The sequence below is a fragment of the Erpetoichthys calabaricus genome, chromosome 10 (assembly GCF_900747795.2).
Source record: "Erpetoichthys calabaricus chromosome 10, fErpCal1.3, whole genome shotgun sequence".
NCBI lineage: Eukaryota > Metazoa > Chordata > Cladistia > Polypteriformes > Polypteridae > Erpetoichthys > Erpetoichthys calabaricus.
In genome coordinates, this window is record NC_041403.2 from 113092380 (window position 1) to 113112580 (window position 20201).

The 20201-nt window shown below is 40.3% G+C and overlaps 1 protein-coding gene across 2 annotated transcripts in view; it reads right to left on the reverse strand.

Annotated features, from left to right (window-relative positions):
• The window catches only part of LOC114659314 (collagen alpha-1(XIV) chain), a 306226-nt gene that overhangs the window by 55463 nt on the left and 230562 nt on the right, over positions 1–20201 (reverse strand). The window contains exons 31-32 of one of the 2 annotated variants that reach the window (XM_028811737.2): positions 17629–17682; positions 3625–3720 (exon numbers count right to left, since the gene is read on the reverse strand). In XM_028811737.2, the coding sequence (XP_028667570.2) occupies positions 3625–3720; positions 17629–17682 (150 nt within the window). The remainder of the gene's footprint in view (positions 1–3624; positions 3721–17628; positions 17683–20201) is intronic. The other variant, XM_051932843.1, reaches the window with a different exon arrangement.

Here is a 20201-nt window from a genome sequence, read left to right on the forward strand (position 1 = left end):
AACCTGCACATACTGTGGCACTCCAGGACCGACGTTGCCTACCCCTGTTCTAGACTACCATCAGGAAGAAGGCACCTTATTACAGACCCACAGTAAACAGGCAACTGTCAAATGTTACTTATCTTAAAACTTATAAACCATAATTCATGCCAGGTGGGCAGTATGTAATATTAGCAGACATATGTGAATGCTACATTATGATAATAGATCTCCCTATTACCTTTGCTATACAGAATATGGTTATGCTGAAGTGAGGACTTTTGCTAGTTCTGGAAAAAATAACCTTGCATTCCTTTCCAAAGATTATTCAAGCTTCATGTAGCATTTTATCTAATAACTGGATGTAAAATGAGAAGCACAGGACAGCTCAAATTTTTCAATGGGCTAATACATGTAATGCATAAAAAACACCCAAAATATCCTCTTGTGGAAAGAATGTTTCTGCCTCTAAATAAACTATAGTACTGGTGTGGCCAAAAAGTGCACACAACTAAAGGTGAAGACCATGATGACATTTTTTTTTTATTATTATTTTTCCTTAATGTTGTTAAATCCAGCAAATAGATAGCAAATGTGCTTTAAACAGTGCATAAGATGACAATCTACAGAGACTGTGATCTGGGTGGACAAACTTTCCCTTTCAATTAGAAAGACAAATAAAATTCTGTCTCCTTTCATTGTGAGAGGCATAGTAGCAACATGCTGAGCCAGGCTGACCAGGCATCCCTAACCCCAGAGAAATTTAAAGCAGCTGAAAGATATAATCCTTCTAGCATGTACTGGGTCTGCCCCTCAGGCTTCTCATAGTGGGCTGTCTGGTATAGTGGAGGTGGTCAAGAGGCATGCTAACTACATTCCCAAGCCATTTCAACTCTCAGTCCAGATAAGGAGCTTGTATGGCTGAGCTCCTCACTCTTAATAAGATATTTTAAAACATACTAAGCACCTGAGTCACGTTTGAAAGACAACACTAAGAAAACTTATTACATTTAAACATTTATTGGGGTTTTGAAATTCAAAATAACTTTAAGTGTATGTGAAACAATGTATTTTTGTAAGGAGAAAACGAGGGAGGCCAAGGTAGAGATAGATGGATTGTGACAATGCGGGTTCAGCTCCATGCTCCCATCGGCTGTTAGGGAGCCCTTGAACCCAACACCGTTGGTAATGTCACCGATGAGCTAGACAGTGAGGCAATAAACAATTGAGCAAGGGGATGATGTATAAGTGCAAAGTGCTTTTATTCAAATAAATCCAACGTGCAACTGTGCAAAGTTCAAGTCAATAAATAATCCTTAAAACATGTGGAAGTTCAAATCAATAAATAGAAAAACTCTTCTAAAAACCACAAGGTAAAATGTCACAGGAAGTAATGTTAAAACCACAAGCCCGGTGTCTTCTGCTTCCATGCCGGCTCCCCTGCTACGCCCATCTGGTCTGCTCTACAGGAGAGTCGCCTACCTGCAAGAGTAGCAGGAGGTAGGTAGCAGGAAGCAGGTGGAGAAAGCTGGTGTGAGGAAGGAGAGCGAGCGAGAGCAGGCTCATATTAGAGAAAGCCGGCAGCTGGGAAGAGAGCCCACGTGGGGAGTGTTTGGCCGACACTCAGTGGGGCTGAGAAAGCGGTCGCTCCAGCTGAGCGACTAAGTAGCTGGAGTGACCAGTGGAGGAATCGACTTGACCGTAGAAGGAGCGGGAGTCGAGAAGGCTTTGGGCTGGTGTAGCCCCAGCGTGAGCGCCTTGGCCACTGGGAAATAACCCAAGTCTTGGTCTGGTTGGGAGCCCGACGAAGCCAAGGGTCAGTGGGCTACCGGACCTGAATGAAAGGCAGCTGTTCCTGCTGGTAGGCGACTCTCCTGTCGAGCAGCCCAGATGGGAGTAGCAGGGGAGCCACCATGTTTTAAAGGAAGACACCTGGCTTTGTAATTTTGAAGGATTGCTTCTTGTAGGATTTTTAATCTCTTATACTTAGAAGATGTTTCTATTGATTTTAACCTTCACATTTCATTTTATGGATTATTATTTAATGAAGACATCTGAATGAACTGCACAGCACTTTATTAGAACACTGATTGTTTTGATTGTTCTTTGAATAAAAGCACTTTGCACATTTAATACATCATCCCCTTGCTCAATTGTTTATTGCCTCACTGTCTAGCTCATCGTGACATTACCGACGGTGTTGGGTTCAAGGGCTCCCTAGCAGAAGAGGGGAGCATGGAGCCGAACCTGCATCGTCACATGGATAAAGTAAAAGAAGATCTGAAGGAAAAGGGCTTGACTAGCTAGAAGGTGTAGGACAGAGCAATTTGATGAAGCATATTGACCCCACACAGAAGTGGAAAAAGATGAGGAGGAGGAAGAAGAAGATGAAGAAATTTTAAAAAGTGTGGCGTGGCAGCATTGTGATTAGGGCAAAAGCATCATGGATCCAATATACTGCACATTTTTCCCATATCTGTGTGGGTTTTGTTTTGATTTTAAGTTTAGCAAAAGATGCGTGAGTCATGTTAAGTGGCGACTCTAAATTTGCTTCACTAAGAGTATGGTTGTAAGTGTGTGTGAATGTGGACCCTGTCATGGACTAGTATTCTGTCTACAGTTGTTTTCTTTCTTATGTCCAACTTGCTAGGATAGGCTTTAGCCCCCCTCAACCATGAATTGGACTAAGCAGGTTTGAGAATGTTACATTTTCAGCTGCCAGTGACAATATAAATTATATTTTTAGATTACTGCTTGTTTTTAACCCACACAATAATTGAAATTCCGTGCATACTTTGATTACTGGCAATTTACAGAAAAAAAAAAATAAAATATAGCAAGCAATAAGGAGAGAAATTACACTTTAGTATCTTCTAATAACACATTGTTACATATTGTCCTTTGAGCAGATGAAAGGACCACTAAAAAGCAACAACATAAAAAAGTCTATTGACGGTCAATTATTACCAGGAAATGGATATCTTACAAAATCATAAAAAAACACTTTAAACCTCCCTCTAAACAGCGTCATTCTCTACGGGCTGAAGAACAAACCTAAGCTGCCCATTAGCAGTCTGAATCAGGAATTCATGGTTGCCTGTGCCTGGTTTGGAAAAATAATGGAGAAGGTGCTAAACACAGATACGACAGAAAGCTGGTGGGAAGTGTGGCATCAGGACAGGCATGGCTGGGTAGTGTTAAGACTTCATGTCTTGAAAAGGACCAAGACAGAAAATTACATCAATTGTTCTAGGAGGAGGCAAGAGCTGTAAGATGGTGGGGATAAGTCAGCAAGGTGCACAGAGTAGATGTGAATAAGCTTATGGGCTGAGCTGCGGAAGGCTTTGTCTATTTGCAATGTAGAACCTATGATATATATGAAAGTGCAATATGTTCTAGAGTTTTCTCTAATTTATTAGACTAATTATGTTCTTAAATTAAAAAACTTAAAGATTTGTACAAAGCAAAGTGGAACTGGTAGTTCTATTTAGACTGACTAAGAGCACAAGCTACTTGCTACTTGCATAGTATCCAATAAGGAAATATAATAGACAAAAGTAAAATTCACACAACCCCAGGTGATTCTTAATTGAGAAAAATATGTTCACAATTGGTTATTCTGAGTTCATATTTATAATGACGTACCGCAGGACCTCGAACCGTAATTCCTCTTGGTCCATGAGAACCCAAAGGACCTTCAGATCCATCCTGACCTGTCATTCCCGGAGGACCTGGTTCACCCTGCAGATTTAAATAAAAATGTAATCAACAGAATCTTTCACAAGCAAATTAGCAGGTGATTCTACACAACACTATAGATTTACATTGCAAGTGAGGATTATCTTTCACAGGTTTACATTACTCTACATGATGCTGCCCAGACAGACAGACAGACAGACAGACAGACAGACAGACAGACAGACAGACAGACAGACAGAATCTTTAGTAAAGAGGAGGGAAATTGCAAGGATACAGTCGCAGACGTAAAAAAGCTCAAATATACAGTAAATATAACAAGAATTACTATAATCTTAAGTATGTTAACAAGGTAAAAATACACATATAACAAGAATTATCTGTAAGCATATTAACAAAGTATAGGTGTTTTCTAAGTGTAAAGTAAATAGGATTGCACATATTTATCAATTACAATTAAATAATATAGGATGTCAGTCATTGACAAAGTATGTTGCACAGAGTGTCATTGTCTATTAAGATGTATGCTGGACCAGCTTAGTACCATTCAGCGCACAAGGGATAATATAACATCTGTCGTGGGGTGACTCATTATAGAGAATGATGGCTAGTGGTAGAAACAACCTCATATAGTAGCGCTCCTTGGACAAACACATTTGTCTTAGTCTGTTACTGAAGGTGCCCCTTTTTTAGTGAAGACTTCATACATTAGAAAGGAGTCATTGCCCAGGATAGGTGGCAGCTTTCTGAGTGACCCCAGTTTAGTCATTGCTTCCATTGCATCCAGCCTAACTCCCAAGAATGAATCAGTCTTTAGTTTATTTATTCTCTCTGTATCACATGCACTAATACCAGCAGACATCCAGAGAGAAAATTAGACTGGCCACTACAGACTGGTAGAAAACATGTAAGAGTGGCCTGCATACACCAAACCACCTCATCCTTCTAAGGAAATAGAGGTGGTTCTGACCCTTCTTTTATTTAGCCATTGAGTTGCACTTAAGCCTGCACCCCATCAATGAAAACTGGGGGCAGAGTGGGCTTAACCCTGCTGATTTTTGTGATTATTTTCTCTGACTTACTGATGTTAATTCAATTTGCATCATTCAACAAAGTCCTTCATTAATACCTTCTTTTCAGTTATTTGCCCTCCGCTGATAAACTCAACTATGGCTATATAATCAGAACGTTTCTGCAGTGACATGATTTAGTGTTATATCTAAAGTCTGGAGCATACAGCATCAAATGGAAAGGAGCCAATAAAGTCCAATGAGCTACTCATGAGCATATCTAATTTAGTTTAACTCATCAGCCCTCTTCTACTGCCTATATTTCCTGATCTTCAAATGAACTGTTTAAAGCCAGTCATGTTTTTCATTCACATTTCCTATGTGTTATTTTGGTTCAGCTTTTCCACTATTTCCCTTCTGTAGTTCACTTTAGTCTCATTGATCTTTTCCTTGAGCTCTCTCTGCACCTTTTCATCTCTCCCCTATCTTCTTCCTTGAAGGCTCTCTTTTTTGTTTAAGAAAGAACCTTCAATTAACTGGTAACACATGGTTTGTTGTTACGGAAGAAATGATCAGTATTTGATGGAACAACATTGTCCACACAGAAATCAATATACCCAGTAATTCAATCAGTAAGTCCATCAATGTCCTCACCATACTGTTCATAGAGTTCCTTCCTGTATGTAGCTTCAAAGCTACAGACTAGAATGACCATTTCAGCGTTATGCTCTTTGCCATATGGCTCAATCCTGTTCTGCTATTGAATCAAGCTTCACTAACTTATAAACCAACATTATAACACTTCTCAATGTGCTCATTAACTTTAAGATAAATGCCCTAAGAAGACAGTGCCTCTCAATTGACAATATTGGACCTCTACTTCAAACAAAGAGAATGAAAATCATAAGCAATGTAATTGATGGATAGTTAGGGTTTTTGAAGCATCAACCAGAATTTGTTCTTCATTCTGTTATGGCCAATGTAGAGGAAAGCATCCAGGAGAGCCTCCTTGCAGGAGTCCTTGTCAATGATAGTACATTTTGCTGTCAATGACCAACTCCTTTAGTAAATTCACCTGCAAAGTCAGGGGAGATTGCGTGGAATGCCTTGTAATATACCCCCCTAAGGTAAGGTGGCAGTGGAATACTCATCTGACAGACAGACAGACAGACAGACAGACAGACAGACAGACAGACAGACAGACAGACAGACAGACAGACAGACAGACAGATAGATAGATAGATAGATAGATAGATAGATAGATAGATAGATAGATAGATAGATAGATAGATAGATAGATAGATAGATAGATAGATAGGAAGGAAATTTAACTTTTTACAGAAGCTGAAGAAATATTATGACAAACAACAACAACCACCCTCATATACATGCAAGAATTACAAAATTAAAAAAAAACAAATAAAATACTTCAGATTTGGCTAAAGATAAGAGAGCAGTGACAGTGACACATTATAAAGGCATATTACTTTAGGTATAAAGGAGCCCGAATAGTATTTCATGACACATTTCTGATGAATAATTTGTTGGCTAAAAGAGAGGATATGCAGCTTTGGCTAATGGCTAATAGCCATTAGTTTTGCTTTCATTCTTACCTCCATTTATACCCGAAGGGAGTCAAGATTGTGTCCCATAATTGAGTCTACCTTTTTAATAAGCTTGTTGATTTGGTGAGCTTTTCATTAGGTGATGTTGCTGTCACTACAGTGTAGAAAACTGCATTGGCTATCAAAGATATGAACATATAAAGGATGTCACTACCTGTGTCACAGGAGCACAGTTTCCAGAGAAAAAAGGACTGCTCTGCCCTTTCTGATGTAGTTTCTTTATGTTACTAGACCAGTCCAGATTCTCATTAACGTGGATCCCCAAGAATATCATGTAGCTGTGCATGACCTTCATATCCACTCTGTGAAAAGTGACTAGGGGTAGAGGTGCTTTGGTGTAGTGAAAGTCAATAAACAGTTCCTTCATTATTCTGATGTTAAATTGCAGAGAAGTGTCTTTACATCAACAGGCAAGTTTCTCCACCTAACTCCTATACTTTGTTTCATTTACCTTGTCAATCCCCCCAATTAGTGTAGAATCATCATAGAATTTCTGAGAGTGACATGACCTGGTGGTATATTTATAGTCCATGATATATAGGGTGAACAGAAAAGGAGACAGAATTATTCCTTGTGGTGCTCCAGTGTTATATCCATATCAGAGATCCATGACCCTCACAAAGTGTGGTCTTCCGGACATACAGTTCATTATCCAGTACTCTGTTGGCTCACCTACCCCCATATCCCCTGAGCTTTGTCCTCAAAAAGGATGGCAGAATGGAACTGAAGGCACTGGAGGAATAAAAAAACATAATCCTCACAGTTCTGACAACAGACAGCTAATTGTATCTTTCAAAACAATATCCAATCTTTTTTTAATAGGCAACACTACAGTGTGACACAGGGAATAGTCAGTCACAGGATGATTCATATATTCCAGGACCAGACTCTTAAAGGTCTTCATGATGTGGGATGTAAGGGGTATTGTTCTGCAATCATTAGGTTTAGGGATGCCTGCCTTCAAGAGAACTTGAACAATACAAGATATTTTCCATAGTAGGGGAACTTTCTAGAGCTTTAGGGACAGCCCAAACACGTAGAAGAGAAAATCACAAAATTTGGCCGCACAGGCTTTAAGTACTCAAGGACTAACTTCACATGGTCCTGAGGCTTATCCTGTGTGTAGCATCCTTGCAACCTGAATCAACAGATGCCAATGAATTTTTAACATGTGTTTGGTTGCTAAATCAAGTCTTACATAGGAGATCATAGTCTTATTGCGACTGCAATGCCCTCCCTTATAAATTTTCTTTTTATCTCACTCCTTCACTGGGAACATTAATTTACAGAACCAGTGGCACTATTTCTTCAAAGACTATGGCATAAAAATGGTTGATGGTTATGCTCTACCTCTAATAAATCATGTCTACCACATAACTAATCCACCTGGAGATCACACATTTTAAATGGTCCAGTATTTTATACTGTGTTTGTAGGGTGATAGCAGTTTTTTCAGTAAATAGAATCAGAAGATGGTTTGAAGGGGTCAAAAATACAAGGAAAGTTTATAACCAGGAAGATGATAATTAAGTATTAACTTTCACAATTTATAGCCAAAATTGAGGATGATAAATGGTTCAGTATTTGAAATTTAAATGGGTACACATAACTAGTGCAAACTGCAAAACCTTAAGCTTAGTATGAAGGATAAATGAAAAATGTTATAGCCAGAAAACTGAAATAACGAATGAATGCTAAAGTTTTCATTTGGTGAATCCAATTATGAACAATCAGAAAGTACTCAATGAAAACCTTTATACCAGTGCAGTGATGACAACACGCACCACATACTCCCAGTCACACAGTATACCGAGGGAGAAACAACAATCGATAAAACTATCCCACAATGGTGACCTCCCCACAAAGAAAACAAGACAGTGTCTGGGAAAACCTCAAAGCATAAAATTAATATAACCAATAGATTTTTTGACTTCCAACACCCCTAGAACTATACTTAAAAAAATTTGAAAGACAGGGAACAGTTGGGAATAAAAAAGCTAGATCATGACATGGCGTAAATTAAGTACCTTCGTCTCTAAACTACATCCTTGCATTCCCACAGTACCATATACATGCAAAGCATTAACTAAGGATTTGAAAATTATGTGTAAAACTAAGAAACGATCAGTAAATATTTAGTATGAATAAATTATTAATACTTTGTTACTAAGCAAGAGATTGAGAGAATTTCAGCTCTAGAGAAAGTAATCTTTACCTTGTGCATTTTATCTTTCTACCCTTCAATTTTCCAGCACACCCATCCAAGTCAAAGTGGAAGGGGGCCACCTTGACACCATTTGGTACAAAGTGGATATCAATCCTTGATTGTGAATGCCAAAATTCGCCCAAATTGACATTTCATCATTTGTTGATGAAAAGGCTGAAATGAAATCATGTCACACTTTTTAAAAATTTAATCCTATCTTGTAACAAACAATGTTTAGGTAAAGCAGGTTAAACATTTTTGAAAGCCTTGCTTGCATAACCGTGCACACCTATTCACTAACACTATGTGGAATTAATTTTTGTTTTGTTTCCAGCAGTTAAGTCAAGGGTACAGGTCTTTATCAACTTAGGGCACAGAATTTGCAATTTTATTTCACTTTTCTTTGCAGAGAACTTCAGTCTCAGTCAAACTGAGATGGTGTCTCTTGTGCATAGCACTTTTTGGATTGGTCCACAGGTTTCTTTAAAGATTAAGGTCTGCGCTCTAACTGTGGCATTCCAGGAAATAAACCTCCTTTTTTATGTCATTTCTTAATTGAGTTGGCTGCAATATTTGGATCTTCGTTGTGCTGAGAGATTATATTTTTTTAACTCCTCCTCACTGGCAGAGTGCAACAGGTATAATATCATATCACCTGCATTTCAGAACAGGTAATGCTCCTGAAGCTAAGCATGTTTGGACCTGGTCAGTAATTAGATGGGAACACGACCAGAAAGGTTGGTATTGCTGCTGTAAGAGGTGCTGGAGATGCCAGCTGGGGGAATGACACATAAAACTGAGATACTGACTCTATGTGGTCATAATAGTTTCATGGGCATCTTGTGAAAACAGTAGGATGTTCCCCAAAATCTTGTTTAAATGGCCCATCATGGCCTTGTCCATTTTGGCTCCTAATCATCCCCTGTCTTTAATTCGCTATCTCTCTCTCACCCCTTCCCCACATAATACAGTATACAATGGGTGGTGAATACACTAGTGCAAAATAGTTGCCATTACATCATCCATGTGAATGCTGCACATTTGTGGTGATTGAAGTGGTTCCCCTCTATCAGTGTAAAGTGCATTGAGTGCTAGAAAAGCACTATATAAATGTAATTGATTATTATTATTTCAACTTCATATCTGGCAGCTGCATAGCATGTGCCTGCCACAACAAAGCTTGACTATGATTTTTAGATGATAAATTGTGTTGATTTTCCATTATAAACTTGATTCAGAATGTACTCAAACGCCTTCACATTTTTCACATTTTGTTACGTTGTATCCTTTTCCTAAAATCATTTAAATCCATTTAACATAAAGCAACACTTAATATTCCAGAATGACAATGCAAAAACTGGACCTTAGGAATTTTTGCGTATCTCTCTATTACAGTGAGGAACATAAGTATTTGAACACCCTGCGATTTTGCAAGTTCTCCCAGTTAGAAATCATGGAGGGGTCTGAAATTCACATTGTAAGTGCATTCCCACTGTGAGAGACAGAATGTAAAAAAAATTCAGGAAATCACATTGTATGATTTGTACAGAATTTATTTGTATTGCACTGCTGCACATAAGTATTTGAACACCTGAGAAAATCAGTGTTAATATCTGGTACAGAAGCCTTTGTTTGCAATTACAGAGGTCAAACGTTTCCAGAAGTTCTTGACCAGGTTTGCACACACTGCAACAGGGATTTTAGCCCACTCCTGCACACAGATCTCCTCTAGATCTGTCAGATTCCGGGGCTGGCGCTGAGCAACATGGAGTTTCAGCTCCCTCCAAAGATTTTCGATTGGATTTAGGTCTGGAGACTGGCTAGGCCACTCTAGAACCTTGATATGCTTCTTCCGGAGCCACTCCTTGGTTATTCTGGCTGTGTGCTTCGGGTCATTGTTATGTTGGAAGACCCAGCCACGACCCATCTTCAGTGCTCCGACTGAGGGAAGGAGGTTGTTGCTCAAAATCTCACAATACATGGCCCCATTCATCCTCTCCTTAATACAGTGCAGTCGTCCTGTCCCCTTCACAGAAAAGCACCCCCAAAGCATGATGTTTCCACCCCCATGCTTCACAGTAGGGATGGTGTTCTTGGGATGCAACTCCTCCTTCTTTTTCCTCCAAACACGGCGAGTGAAGTTTAGAGCAAAAAGTTCTATTTTGGTCTCATCTGACCACATGACTTTCTCCCATGCCTCCTGTGGATCATCCAGATGGTCATTGGCAAACTTCAGACGGGCGTGGACATGTAATGACTTGAGCAGGGAAACCTTCCGTGCAATGCGTGATTTGAAACCAAGACGGCATAGTGTTCTACCGACAGTGACCTTTGAAATTGTGGTCCCAGCTCTCTTCATGTCATTGACTAGCTCCTCCCATGTAGTTCTGGGCTGATTCCTCACCTTTCTTATCATCTGTGATACCCCACGAGGTGAGATCTTGCATGGAGCCCCAGTCCGAGGGAGACTGACAGTCGTCTTTAGCCTCTTCCATTTTCTGACAATTGCTCCAACAGTTGATCTATTTTCACCAAGACTGCTTGGCAATTGCCCCGTAGCCCTTTCCAGCCTTGTGGAGGTCCATAATTTTGTTTCTGGTGTCTTTTGACAGCTCTGTGGTCTTGCCCATGGTAGTAGTTGGAGTCTGACTGACTGTGGGGTGGACAGGTGTCTTTAAAGAGCTCAGACAGGTGCTACTAATTAAGATTACTAAGTGGAGTAGAGGTGGACTTCTTAAAGGCAGAGTAACAGGTCTTTGACAGCCAGAATTCATGCTGATTGCCAGGTGTTCAAATACTTATGTGCAGCAGTGCAATACAAATAAATTCTGTACAAATCATACAATGTGATTTCCTGAATTTTTTTTTTTACATTCTGTCTCTCACAGTGGGAATGCACCTACAATGTGAATTTCAGACCCCTCCATGATTTCTAAGTGGGAGAACTTGCAAAATCACAGGGTGTTCAAATACTTATGTTCCTCACTGTATATTATGAAAGTTTTCTGACATTTATCCAATCATTACTCCTACTGCGCAGTGTGCACATCCTCTCTCCGTACCACCCCATGACACTCTCAGTGCCTCGCATTTCCTGTTATCTTACATTTACCCAGATCATAAAAGAAATGTATGTATTCCAAATAACGATATTTTATTTACCCTACACAACTTCAGGCATCTCACACCCAGATAAAGAGACTTGAACTGGGAGAACTTCAGCTGCGTCGGTGGTGGGATGGGATAGCAGGCTGCTTGTGCTGATTGACACATTTGCAAAACAAATACGCTGATGGACAGGTGTGAAGGAATTTAAGTTGGCAGGGATTACAACTTTTTTTCATAGGCTTCAGGGATTCTAGTGTTGTCAATAATTTATTATACTGTATTGAGTAGCTGAGAATGAGAAGGAGGTCAGGTATGTCTTGTTGATTTTACAGACCTTCCTGAAACAGGTTTGTGAACTGGCATATACACACTTGCTTGATGACTATTTGGGAGCTGAGAAAACGCTGGAGAGGTAATTAAACTCCAATTCTATTGGACAGGGATTAATGAGGAGGTCCACCTTTTCTGTATTTCTTGTCCGGAATGTCAATTACGGTAGATTCCTAGGAGGGACTGTGTTCCTCTAATCCCAATTCCCCTTATTGATGCTCCCTTTGAGCGCATTGGGGTCGACACTGTAGGACCCTTGGATCCCTCCACCCAAGGACACAAATATATATTAGTCCTCGTGGATTATGCTACTCATTTCCCAGAAGCCATCCTTATTTCAAAAAATATTGCACTTGTAGGGGTCATTGCTTGGGTGGGCATCCCCAAAAAAAATCTTAAAAGATCAAGGGACGCCCTTTACCTCGGAAACATTCAGGGAGGTTGCCAAATTATTCAGAGTAAAGCATCTCAAGACTGCAGTGTATCATCCTCAAACTGACAGTCTAGTCAAGCAGTTCAATCAGACCCTGAAACAAATGCTGCGCAAAGTAGTCAATGCGGATGGGAAGAACTTGTATCAGTTACTTCCCTTCGTTCTTTTCGCTTATCGGGAGGTCCCTCAAGCCTCAACAGGGTTTTCCCCTTTTGAATTATTACACGGATGCCAACCCCGGGGACTATTGGACATCCTAAAAGAAGGTTGAGAGGATGAGGCCTTTCCATACACTATTATTTTTATAGTATATCGCGCAATTACGTAATAGATTGGCTAAAATTTGACCTATTCTAAAACAAAATATGGTGAAAGCTCAAACAGCGCAAGTCCGGAGTTATAACCAAGGGACGTCCCTGTCCCGTGTTATGGTTTTAGTCCCTACCTCACATTCTAAATTACTTGCCCATTGGCATGGCCCATACAAGGTTAAGGAGTGAAAAGTGTTGGTCGATTAATTAGTTAAACAACCTAATCGTCGACCCATAGAGCAGATTTATCACAATAATTTGCTGAAACCATGGTGGGAAAGGGACCTGGATCCAGTCCCGACTCAGCCTTACTCTTTGTTCGCTCATAAATTTTCTTTCAACTTCGGTCCAAATTTAGTGCCTGCTCAAAGACAGGAGCTGGAATCAGTGATCCTGTCCATACCCGAGGCAGTCAGTGAAACACTCAGCCAGACCTCACTGGTTGAGCATGACATCATCACTCAACCTGGGGTGAGAGTCAGGGAATAACTCTATCGCTTCTCAAAAGCGAAAAAGAATGAACTGGAACTTGAGATCAAGAAAATGTTGGAACTAGGTGTGATTGAGGAGAGCCTTAGTCCCTGGTCCAGCCCCATTGTCTTGGTCTCTAAGCCTGATCGAAGTTGGAGGTTTTGCCCAATGACTTTGGTCAGCTCAATCAAGTTTCCCAATCTGACACCTACCCCATGCCCCATTTTTTGGAAAGGGTGATGCTCTTGACTAATTTGACAAAGAAGAGGGTGTCAGCCAAGGGTTGAAAAGGCAGACTTTTAATTTTGTGACTTAAAGCAGGCCCTTATTCTGGCACCTGTATTAATTTCTCTTTACCATTCAGACTGACACTTTGGACACAGGTCTTGGTGCCATGTTGAGTCAAAGCATCGAAGGTGTCTAATACCCCATTTTGTTTCTGAGTCGGAAACGGTTGGACAGGGATATCAGGTATGTGACAGTGAAATGAGAGGCATCTGTGATTAAGTGGGCAATTACACAGCTGAGGTAGTACCTTCTGGCCGTGAATTCACTCTATATACTGACCATGCCGCTTGCAGTGGATGGCGGTGCCTAGAGCAACGAACCCACGCATCAGATATTTTTTGTCATTTACCACCAAGGTCCTATCCTGATATTCTTTTTCGGGCTCATGACATCTCAGACCGCCCGACCCAATGGGTCAAATAATTGCATTTGATCACCAGACCAGAGGTTGGCACTGTACTCTCTTTCTTCTCTTTTCACCGCAGAACAACTGAAGAATCACCCCAATAATAATCACTTCTGACATATGATGTCACTTCCAGTTACACCCCTCAAAGTCCCACCTCCAGACGATGACACTTCAATCCCAGAATGCCACCTGCTTGCTGCATCACTTCCTGTTGTTCCATTATATATATCTGCCATTCTTATATTGTTCAGTTCTGTTCTGGACTCAAGTCTGTAAAGACCAAACCACTTTTGTGTTTTTTTTAAAATGTGCACTATGTAACAAACAAACTTCATGGAAATCCTCTAAAAACAGTTGACTATGGTTTATGTCAACTGATATTAATTGTAGGCAAATTATCTTTGTATATGATTTGGAGGGCGGCACAGTGGGTAGCGCTGCTGCCTCACAGTTAGGAGACCTGGGTTCGCTTCCCGGGTCCTCCCTGCGTGGAGTTTGCATGTTCTCCCTGTGTCTACGTGGGTTTCCTCCGGGTACTCGGGTTTCCTCCCACAGTCCAAAGACATGCAGGTTTGGTGGATTGGCGATTCTAAATTGTCCCTAGTGTGTGCTGTGTGTGTGTGTGTGTGTGTGTGTGCCCTGCGGTGGGCTGGCACCCTGCCCGGTGTTTTTTTCCTGCCTTGCGCTCTGTGTTGGCTGGGATTGGCTCCAGCAGACCCCCGTGACCCTGTAGATAGGATATAGCGGGATGGATAATGGATGTATGGATATGATTTAGAATGTGACCTGTTAATGTGAACATACTGTAAAAACATCCTCCAGTATAAATCATATGCAGCCAAGGAATTCAAAGAAATGTATGTTTTCTATCTATTTATTACATTGCTGGTCACATAATTTTACTCAAGATGAAAAAATGTCTAACATAATTTGTCCGAATTTAATTCTTCATATTAACAAAAGCTGATACTTCAACAAGCATGTGCAGAGTTCTGATGATCACTGGGTTGTGTGTATATATGTACTGTATATGTGTTTGTATGTATGAGCTCTGCATTTAGTGCTTATTTGATCATGAAAACACTACAAAAAAGAAAGATACACTGATGTACTGTTACAAATAAACGAAAAAAATTTTGCGGTTTTGCAAAAACTTATTTACATATTGTAAAGTTAGCTAATACAACACAAGCTTGGCTTAACAATTTTAGCTACTTTTGATTGTATAAATATTTCTTCATAGACACAAAGAAAATTTATTGGTGATGCACTGCTGCATTTGTATATATTTTTACTAAATTTCTATTTTTGGAAAGGAAATGAGTCACAACCACAAATTCTTAATGTTGTTCAGAGCTATGTTTTTCAAGTTCAGTCCTGTGGACCCTGCTTACTTGGTGATTTTATCCTAACCAATTTTTGCTTTTCAATTAAACTCCAAACTGAAATATATTTTACTGGTATAATAAAGATTAGTGGAAAACTTATAAATACATTTAAACATAAAACATGCATTTGAAAAGAAATGGGAAATGTGATTTTCTGTCCATGTATTAGTGTCTTAGTGATAATATCTATGTGTACAGACTTATATGAATGCTGTGCGGTTCATCCTGATTAGTGAGTCAACAGACACTGTTGTGCTGTGTTTGCTTGGTATTGGCAGTGTGAGTGAGTGAAAGGGAAAGAATGAAGTTGTAGTTTTATCAGTTCAGGAGAAGTGAACATATACGTTCAAACCTATTTGAGCAGCAGAGTATTAACAGGCATTTCAATTAATATGAGATGTGTCTCCTAATTAAATGAATCAGTTAAAAATGACTATCAGTCTGAAAACTACATATAAATACACTGTACAGGTATCTACCAAAACTGTCAGTGTTTAGTTATATCATGATATTGATTTTAAGCCATACTGCCCACTCCTCAGCCTCCCCAGTAAGGTCTATACAGGGGTGCTGGAGAAGAGAGTTCGGTTGATGGTCGAATCTCAGAGTCAAGAGGAACAATGCGGATTCCGTCCCGGCCGTGGAACACTGGACCAGCTCTACACCCTGGCTAGGATCCTGGAGGGGGCATGGGAGTTTGCCCAACCAGTCCACATGTGTTTTGTGGATTTGGAGAAGGCATTTGACCGTGTCCCTCGAAGCATCCTGTGGGGTGTGCTCCAAGAGTACGGGGTACAAGGCTCATTGTTATGAGCCATCCAGTCCCAGTACAGGAGAAGCAGGAGCTTGGTCCGCATTGCCGGTAATAAGTCGGACTCGTTTCCTGTTGAGGTTGGACTCTGCCAGGGCTGCCCTTTGTCACCGATTCTTTTCATAAGTTATATGGACAGAATTTCTAGGCGCAGCCAAGGAGGGGAGGGGGTCTTGTTCGGTGACCTCAGAATCTTGTCTCTGCTATTTGCGGATGACGTGGTTCTGTTGGCTTCATCGGACCTCCAGCTCTCACTGGAGCGGTTCGCAGCCGAGTGCAAAGCAGCGGGGATGAGAGTCAGCACCTCTAAATCCGAGGCCATGGTTCTCAGCCGGAAAAAGGTGGAATGCACTCTCTGGGTTGGGAGCACAGTACTGCCTCAAGTGGAGGAGTACAAGTATCTTGGGGTCTTGTTCACGAGTGAGGGAAGAATGGAGCGGGAGATTGACAGACGGATCGGTGCGGCATCCGCAGTAATGTGGGCTCTGCAGCGGTCCGTCGTGTTGAAGAGAGAGCTGAGCCAAAAGGCGAGGCTATCGATTTACCAGTCGATCTACATTCCTACCCTCACCTATGGCCACGAACTTTGGGTAGTGACCGAAAGAGCAAGATCGCGGATACAAACGGGCCAAAATGAGTTTTCTCTGCAGGGTGACTGGACTTTCCCTTAGAGATAGGGTGAGGAGTTCAGTTATCCGGGAGAGACTTGGAGTAGAGTCACTGCTCCTCCGCATTGAGAGGAGTCAGTTGAGGTGGTTCGGGCATCTGGTTAGGATGCCCCCTGGACGCCTCCCTTGGGGGGTGTTCCGGGCATGCCCTGCTCGAAGAAGGCCACGGGGCAGACCCAGGACACGCTGGAGGGATTATATCTCCCGGCTGGCCGTGCTACGCCTCGGGGTCCTCCCAGAGGAGCTGGAGGAGGTGGCCGGGGAGAGGGATGTCTGGGCTTCCCTGCTTAGGCTGCTGCCCCCGCGACCCGACCTCAGATAAGCGGTGGATAATGGATGGATGGATGGACTACCCACTCCTATATAGATGTACCACATTTAAACAGAGTGTGTCTAGTGATCTCTCCTGCAGATTCTGAAACAGTGCCCTCAAGGATGCAGATATCATAAAGTATGAAAATTTGTATATGACTACTTTCTAATATATGTGCTATTTTCTTTGCAAAGAAATTATTTCTAGTGGGCAAACCTTGCAAATCTTACTGACTTACCATACCCTATGATTTTCACTGAAATAGTACCCTCTACTGGACGTGTCCTTGTAAACAAGGAAGTGCTCTCTAAAATATTTTGTTCCATCCATTCATTCTCCTAACCTGCTTATCCATGTATAGAAAGCAATAGCAAAGAGGAAGCAATGAATGTAAATCAGCACATTAATTGAAATATTAGTTATTTTGAATTTGTAATTTTCACAGTTACAATATTAAAATGGGTAACTCTCATGTAAAAATCCCACCTCTAATTGGGATATAGATGTTTGGTGAAGCACACTGTATATAAGGAAAATCACATAAGTAAATGTTAAAGACTGAAGCATTTTTATCCTTCTAACCTTTGGTCCTGGCTCACCACGTTCACCTCGGGGACCTCTTGGTCCTGCTTTGCCCTAGAATGAAAGAGAATAAACAAAAAGATAAGAATTTTTGAAAGTGCTTTAATCTAGATAACATTAATTTTAAGCATTCTATTACACAGTGAATTTATTTACTATACCAAATTACGAAAAAATCGAACACTTGTATTGATTTTGAATATTCAATTTGTTGAAAATTATCAACAAATGCAGCTTTTAACAGATAGCACAGACCAAGTCTTGGCATCCAATCCATGTCTGGACACTGCATGTGTGGACGTTGCACTTGTCTCTCCATTTTTCCTTTCACACCCCAAATATGTGAACCTGAAGTTGATTAACAACTGTATATTCACCCAGATTGAGCTCTGAAATGGGTTGTTGCTGTGGAACCAATGCTGGGCATGCATTGTGTGATTGTGGCAAATTTGCAGTTACCAACTTATTATCTGATTCAGCCCAAATTAGCCATTGTTTCACGTGCAGTCAGGGTTGCGATGCCCAAATTTGTTTTACGATTGGTCTTTTGTACAATCAGGGGAATTTCTATAATGTCAGAAATTTCAGATGGCTGTCTTCTTGTTAAAGCAGTCTCATGACCTGATTTTTGCTATCAAATTTCATGTCTATAAATTGTGGGTTTGCAGTGTACTGTACGTCAGATATTTTCACATTTTTGATTTGAAAAAAACTAAATATCACATTGCAATACACACATAACTAAATGACCAACAACAAAAGAATCTTAGGAAACCTTTACTGGAAGAACGTGAAAGACACATTCAACGGTAAATTACATAGGCGACACACCTCAAATTCTCTCTGTAAAATAGACAGAACATATTGTCTGGGCCTCAACAATCCATGTGTCCAGTTACTGTATGCCATTTGTTTGCTTTGTACTTTCAGAGCACAGAACAGCAAGGGGCAGGAACATAGATCTTTTCTTTGTTGATATTTTGAGAAGCCTGTGGCCATCATATTTTTTGAATGGGTAAAATTGTCTGTCTGGGCTATACAGTATATACATATAGTCTGTGCACCCATGTCATGGCATGTCAACTGGACCAAATATGCTTGTACAATTTGAGCACATATGTGACTGACGACAAGATTGCGCAGTGTGAGTACTCTTGAGTTCTAAAAATCTCACAGAGTATGCCTGGCGTAAGACTCTTGGGTCAGGCAATGTTTTCTTCTGAGTCTGCACAGGAGCAAGAAGGTTCACAAAATAAATTAATGGATGAATAGCTAAACAAGTAGGTAAAATTTCTCTTAATAGTAGTACCAATTATTTTATGTGTTTTTTTAATAATAGATTTTATAGTGTAATGAGGATCACCAGTTGGAAAATGTTGTTAGGAGCAGTATAGGCACTACCAGGCAGGAGTTATGAGAAGACGTCATGAAGGGTCAGAGAAAGAACTGAAGGATACTTGTATGGGAAGGAAGTGTCTACAAGGGAAAACCCAGTTAACAAGGTTTGACCCAGAAGTAAAAACCCTACACTTAGTTTCTTTCCATAGATTTACTAAATTTAGAGTTGTGAACACAGTCTCCGCATTAAATAATATAGCATAGAATATGTTCACCCAACTAAGAGTAGAAAAACAACTGTGGCAATAAGGTGATAGAATTGCATAGATTATGCCCTCTACACGACATGAAGTTAAACTAGACTCACAATAATGGAGATGTCTGCCTTTTAAACAAAGATGATAAACATAAATGACTGATCCAGTTGAGCTAATGTAGAAATTATCAGCTTATAGGAAGGGTATGAAGGGATTTATCCATTTAACCGTATTGCATTTATCAGCAACTCCCTGAAGACATCGTTTCCACCATTGGGGTAAATTGAAATTGAAATTATGTGTACACTCTAGGAAGTCTGGGAATGTGCCCCACCATTTTTTATAGGAGCTGGACAGTGACAACACAGGTGACTAAATATGTGACTAGAAACAGGGGTCATTACTATAAACAACATAGCGGTGCTCATATACAGCACTATAAAATGGCATGGCTTCTTGGAATATTCTTGATAAAAAATCTAAAAGTTTAGTAAGAACACTAAAAATGAGGTATTGCTCAGGGCAATTGCACACTTAATACATGGTCTGGACATGCAAGAGTTTGCAAAATATTATCGACCACAATATCATGTAATGAGAGCTTAAGTAGTGAGTGCCTTTGACAAACTAGGATAACTTTATGTGACTGTATAGCATTTGTGTGGTATAATTGGAAATTTATATGTTAACGGTTCCAATTAATTTTTTTCATTACTATCTTTGCTTTCTTTTTTGTAAATGCACACATACACATACCCTATTTAACCTTTCCATAAACCGAAACACCAGACGGTAACCTTGATAGTAAAGTATGGAAGACAAAACAGTCATAAGTTTCTTTTGATTCCAGTCTTCTGGTTGATAAACACAGCAAATATTATTCACTTTGAGTCGCCAATCTTTAGGACTAAGATACAGAGAGATTCAATATTAAATAATAAATGATCCTCTGATGATGAGTTAGGATGTCATGGAAAT